Raw genomic sequence first — 6,000 nt, 5'->3', positions numbered from 1 at the left:
TGAAAGTGAGCCAAGCCAACAGGCAGGGGGCATCAGCTGAAGAAGGGTAGTGGCTGGTGATCTCCTGGGATTACCACTAATCTCCAGGCAACAGAGGTCAGTTCCCCTGGAGAAAATGGCCACTTTGGAAGGTGGAATCTACCCCACTGAAGTCTCTGTGTATGTCTGTGTAAAGTGCTATCAAGTCACAGCCGATTAATGGTGAACCCCTGCAAGGGGCTTTCAAGGCAAGTGAGGGTGGTTCGCCATGGCCTTTCTCTGCAGAGCCTTCTTTGGTGGTGGCCCTTCCAAGGGATCACCGTTCTTAGCTTTCAAGATGTGATGAGAGAGGGGTATACCATCCCTCCTTCCCTCCCATTGAAGCCCCTCCAGTAGGGTTGCCAGCTGCAGGTTGGGAAATACCTGGGGATTTTTGGGGCGGAGCCTGAGGAGGGCGGGGTTTGGGGAGGGGGGACTTCAATGCCATATAGTTCAATTGCCAAAACGGCTATTTTCTCCAGGTGAACAGATCTCTATCGGCTGGAGATCAGTTGCAATAGCAGGAAATCTCCAGCTAATGCCTGGAGGTTGGCAACCTTACCCTCCAGCTTGGTTTGCATAATGGGCAGTAGGCTTGCCAATCTCCAGGTGATACCTGGATTTCCCCCAGAATTACAAGCGATCTCCAGATTACAGAGAACAGCTGCCTTAAAGAAAATGGCCATTTCAGAGGATAGACTATGGCATCACAACCCTGCTGAGCTCCCTCTTCTTCCCAAACTCCACCCTACCCAGGCAATGGCCCCAAATCTCCAGGAATGTCCCTAGCTGGAGTTGGCAAGCCTAAGCAGCCTGTTTGGGGACAGGGCAAGGAGCCGGGCACAGTTCTGAGCACAGCAGAGGGGTTCTGGAGACGCCCTTCAAGATGCCATCCTTTGCCCAATCTCCTTTGCAACAGGGACCACCTCTGGGCACTTCCTGCAACGGATCGGCCTCTGCTCCCCCGGAGCACTTCTGTGCGCAAACAGCCTCTCTAACTTTTCAGGATATTTCCTGTCGTGATTCATGCAGCTTTTCTGCAAATGATTAAATTGACCTGACTTCAGAGAACCGCTCTTGAGTTGCAGCCCTTTTTTTTTTTTTAAAGCAACATCTGCTGGACATCTGGGAAATGCTGGCAGGGCTGGATGTGACCTTCTTGTGCAACAGGCCCTGCGAGGGGGGCGGGTGGCTAGATCTGCCTTAGGAATGCCTCTGTGCCCAACCCTCTTGCCTTTGTGTCTAGGGTTGCCAACCTCCAGGTGCTAGCTGGAGATCTCCTGCTATAACAACTGATCTCCAGCCGATAGAGATGTTAAAAAAAAACAACCCAACAAACCTCCCGCAGAGTGGCGACCTGGCAACCCTAGGCCTGGAGTTCTCACCTGTTGGCTGGCAACCCTACAACTGATCCTAGGGTTGCCAACCTGGAGGATTACAACTGATCTCTTGGCTACAGGAATCAGTTCCCCAGGAGCAGTTGGCTTATTTGTAGGGTGAACGCTATGGTATTATACCCGTGTTCTCTATCCCATGCATAATTTTGTACACCTCTGTCATGTGCCCCCTCAAAAATCCTTTTTCTAAGCTGAAAAGTCCCAGAAACTTTCCTCATAGGCAAGGTGCCCCAACTCCTTAATCACCGTGGCTGCCCTCTTCTGTACTTTTTCCAGCTCTAAAGGTAAAGTTAGTCCCCTGGGCAAGCACTGGGTCATTCCTGACCCATGGGGTGACGTCACATCTCGACGTTTCCTAGGCAGACTTTGTTTTTATGGGGTGGTTTGCCAGTGCCTTCCCCAGTCGTCTTCCCTTTACCCCCAGCAAGCTGCGTGCTCATTTTACTGACCTCGGAAGGATGGAAGGCTGAGTTGACCTCGAGCCGGCTACCTGAAACCAACTTCCATTGGGATCGAACTCAGGTTGTGAGCAGAGCTTTTGACTGCAGCTTACCACTCTGCGCCACGGGGCTCTTTCCAGCTCTACATTGCCTTTTTTGTGATAGTGACCAGAACCACACACACTATTCCAAATGAGGCTGCACCATAGATCTATACAGCGGGATTAGAATATTGGCCGTTTTATTTATGTATTTTCATTTATTTATCTTTTCCCCTCTCTCACAGTAAGCTCCAACCCCATTAGCCCATAACTTAAGCTGGGATTTTTTTGTCCCAGTGTGCATCACCTTACACTTACCAACATTGACTTTCATTTACCACATTGTTACCCATTCACCTAATTTAAGGAGATCCTCCTGGAGCTCTTCACAGTCATCCTTCGTTTTTACCAACCTGAATAATTTTGGGTCATTCACAAACTTGGCCGCTATGCTGCTCATAGAATCATAGAGTTGGAAGGGACCACCAGGGTCATCTAGTCCAACCCCCTGCACAATGCAGGAAATTCACAACTACCTCACATCCCCAGTGACCCCTACTCCATGCCTAGAAAATGCCCCCCCCCCAATCCTCCGGACCCCTGGCCAATATGGCCTGGAGGAAAATTGTCTTCTGCCCCCAGAGTGGCGATCGATCGGCATTTCCCTGGGCATGTAAGAAAGGGCAATAAGGGCCAAACACCTTTGCAGTCCTTCCTGCCCTCCTTCTCATGATCTGCCTAAGTTCACCCCTAGTTCCAGATAATTTATGAACAAATTAAATAGTACTGGCCCCAATACTGATCCTTGTGGGACCCCACTGCTTCCTTCTTGCATGACCAGGGTAGTGCCAATTGCCACTTTGGGGTCCAGAAGCAATTTTCTCCAGGCCAGATTGGCCCAGGGATCCTGGAGGTGTTTTTTTTTTTTTTTTTTTTTTTGCCATCTTCTGGGCATGGAGTAGGGGCCACTGGGGGCGTGGGGGTGAGGTATTTGTGAATTTACTGCATTGTGCAGGGGGTTGGACTAGATGGCCCTGGTGGTCCCTTCCAACTCTATGATTCCCTCCATTGTGAGAAATCTCTTTAAGGAGTTATAAAAAGAAGAGTTGGTTTTTATATGCCAACTTTCTCTACCACTTAAGGGAAAATTGAACCAGCTTACAATCACCTTCCCTTCCCCTCCCCACAACAGACACCCTGTGAGGTAGGTGGGGCTGAGAGAGTGCGACTGGCCCAAGGTCACCCAGCTGGTTTCATGTGTAGGTGTGGGGAAACCAATCCAGTTCACCAGATTAGCCTCCGCCGCTCATGCGGAGGAGTGGGGAATCAAACCTGGCTCTCCAGATCAGAGTCCACCGCTCCAAACCACCGCTCTTAACCACTACACCACGCTGGCTCCAACTCCTCCTGTGAAAATGCAGCTCCCCCCAGTGTAGACCCCCCCTCCAACAACAAAGGATGCTTCTTAGACAAAATTACTTTTAATGTTAAGTGGGAAAGTTACACCCTTTTCCTGTTAATTAAAAAACAGCAGAGCTTGAAAGAGCTAGACAGACAGCTGACGTGAAACCCACCGACTGATCAGCCAAAGAGAAAGATAAAATGGCAAACGTAGTTACACACAAAACACAACCCCCCCCCCAAATTACCTTCCTTGTAAAGGGATGCGGGGGGCGAGGGGGGACGTATATTACAAGTTCCAGCGTGGGGGGAGGGAGTCAAACGGGCCGGCCACCAAAGCTTTCCAGAAAAGTGGGCGAGCCAAACAGTAAGCCAACAGAAGGGGCCCTCAGAGACCCATGAGTAGGGTTGGCCAACCTCCAGGTACTCACTGGAGATACCCTGCTATTACAAGTGACCTCCAGCCGATAGAGATCAGTTCACCTGGAGAAAATGACTGCTTTGTCAATTGGACTCTAGGGCATCAAAGTCCCTCCCCTCTCCAAATCCTGCCCTCCTCAGGCTCCGCCCCAAAAACCTGCCGGTGGCAAAGAGGGACCTGGCAACCCTACCCATGAGGACATCCGCCCCGAGTAGGGCCCTGGGGATCCCGCAGAATTACAACTGATCTCCAGAGATCAGTTCCCCTGGAGAAAACGGATGCTTGGGAGGGTGGACTCTACGACACTGCACCCCACCGAGGTCCCTGTCTTCCCCAGGCTCCAACCCCAAATCTCCAGGAGTTTCCCAACCTGGATCTGGCAGCCCTGTCCTCCCATCCCCTGCCAGGGGCAACCTGGCAACCCTAGCCCCGAGGGTTCAGAATATGGACTGCCCCTCCATATTTATAAAAGATCCCCACACCACATCAAAAAGTAGCACCTCGGGTAGCGTTGTCAACCTCCAGGTGGGGCCTGGAGATCTCCTGGAATTTCAACTGATCCCCAGGCTAAAGAGATCAGTTCTCCTGGAGAATAGGGAAGCTTTGGAAGGTGGAAGGTGCTGTGGGACACAGGCAGGATAAATGCTGCTGCGGTCGTCTTCTTCGTGGGCTTCCTAGGGGCACCTGGTTGGCCGCTGTGTGAACAGACTGCCGGACTTGAAGGGCCTTGCTTGGATCCAGCATGACTTTTCTTATGTTCTCATGTGGACTGTATGCCATTATACCATGCTGAGGTCCCTCACCTCCCAAAATCCTGCCCTCCCCAGGTTCCACCCAAAATCTTCAGGCATTTCCCAGCCCAGAGCTGGCAACCCTAGGAGAAAGGGTTTCCATCTTCAACTTCCTCCTGCCGCAAGGATTGTCCAAAGTTTTCAGGAAGCCGAATTTGCACCCGTGCTTCCAACCACCCGCAGACTCGCCTGGAGAAAGCTTGCAAGTCAAAACTGGAGGCCAACAAAGGAATAACCCCCGTGCCAACCTCCCTTCACCAGCCCTCCCCCTTCCAGGCCCCTGAGTGGCACCAGGTGGAGTTCCCGATGAGCAAGAAATGCTGTTTCGTCTCTTCGTGGCACCGACAGGTCCTCCATCCAGCGGGGCGGAGCCGTCCTCTACGACCGTTGTTTGTCCACGTTAAAAAAAGTAACACGAAGTCCTCCTCCCGGACTTTTCCCGTTTGCGTCCCCGTCCCCCTTTTAATAAGCCCGGCCCACCCACCCCAGTACAAGTCCACCTGCGGTGCGACGGGTAGGCAGGTCCGTCACACCACGGAGCTGACCTCGGCGGGGGCGTTCAAGTTCTCCACCACGTCCCCCCTCTCGATGGCCGCCAGGGCCGTGCACAGGGCCTCCAGGGTGGCCCCCTCCTTGGCGGACCAGTCGGAGAGCAGCGTGTGGGCAGGGGCTTCCCCCTGGCCAATGGTCTCCACGGTTTCCTCCTCGTAGCCCAAGTGGTCGGCCAGGCAGCGCCAGTCCTTGCCGTGGCCCGGCGCCTCCAGCAGCTCCTCCACCTCTTCCCGCTTGTGGGGCGGGAGGCTGGCGTAGAACCGGGGCTCGGCCTTGTGCGCTGTTCGGGGATGGGGGGAAGCAGAGAGAGGGGGAGTCAGACAGCAGAGGTTGCCAACCTCCAGGTGGCAGCACTATGACCAAACAATTCCAACATCAAAATATATTCAATCAAACAATCCAAATATACTCTATACCTATTACAATCAAAGCAACCCAAACATACTCTACCACTACTACAATATTACTTATATATAAGATTTCAACAGATCATAAGTACAAATACAACTCCAAACCACTGACTCCTCTCTCGCGGTGGACTGGACCTTGGGACTTTATTGTGACATAAGAGATATAGCCATCGGACTATTTTGACCACTCAGTGGTTTGGAGTTGTATTTGCAGTTATGAACTGTTGAAATCTTATAGTAGTTATGAACTGTTGAAATCTTATGCCCCATAAGGTCGGACCAGAACCAACAGGTTGAAATTAAATCGAAAGTGTTTCCATCTAGACATTAGACATTAGGAGTTTCCATCTAGACATTAACAGTCAGAGCGGTTCCTCAGTGGAACAGGCTTCCTCGGGAGGTGGTGGGCTCTCCTTCCCTGGAGGTTTTTAAGCAGAGGCTAAATGGCCATCTGTCAGCAATGGTGATTCTATGACCGTGTTGGCGAACCTATGGCACGGGTGCCACTTCCGGCACGCGTAGCCCTTTC

The 6,000-nt window shown here is 51.9% G+C and overlaps 1 protein-coding gene across 1 annotated transcript in view; it reads right to left on the bottom strand.

The window, feature by feature from the left end:
- Positions 1–5,033: 5,033 nt before the first annotated feature.
- The window catches only part of LOC130484250 (tumor necrosis factor receptor superfamily member 16-like), a 42,668-nt gene continuing 41,701 nt past the window's right edge, over positions 5,034–6,000 (bottom strand). The window contains exon 6 of the mRNA XM_056857151.1: positions 5,034–5,341. Coding sequence (XP_056713129.1) covers positions 5,037–5,341 — 305 coding nt within the window. The 3' untranslated portion in view covers positions 5,034–5,036. The remainder of the gene's footprint in view (positions 5,342–6,000) is intronic.

This window comes from Euleptes europaea, chromosome 11 (assembly GCF_029931775.1).
Source record: "Euleptes europaea isolate rEulEur1 chromosome 11, rEulEur1.hap1, whole genome shotgun sequence".
Lineage (NCBI taxonomy): Eukaryota > Metazoa > Chordata > Lepidosauria > Squamata > Sphaerodactylidae > Euleptes > Euleptes europaea.
This window is presented reverse-complemented; position numbering and strand designations above follow the sequence as displayed.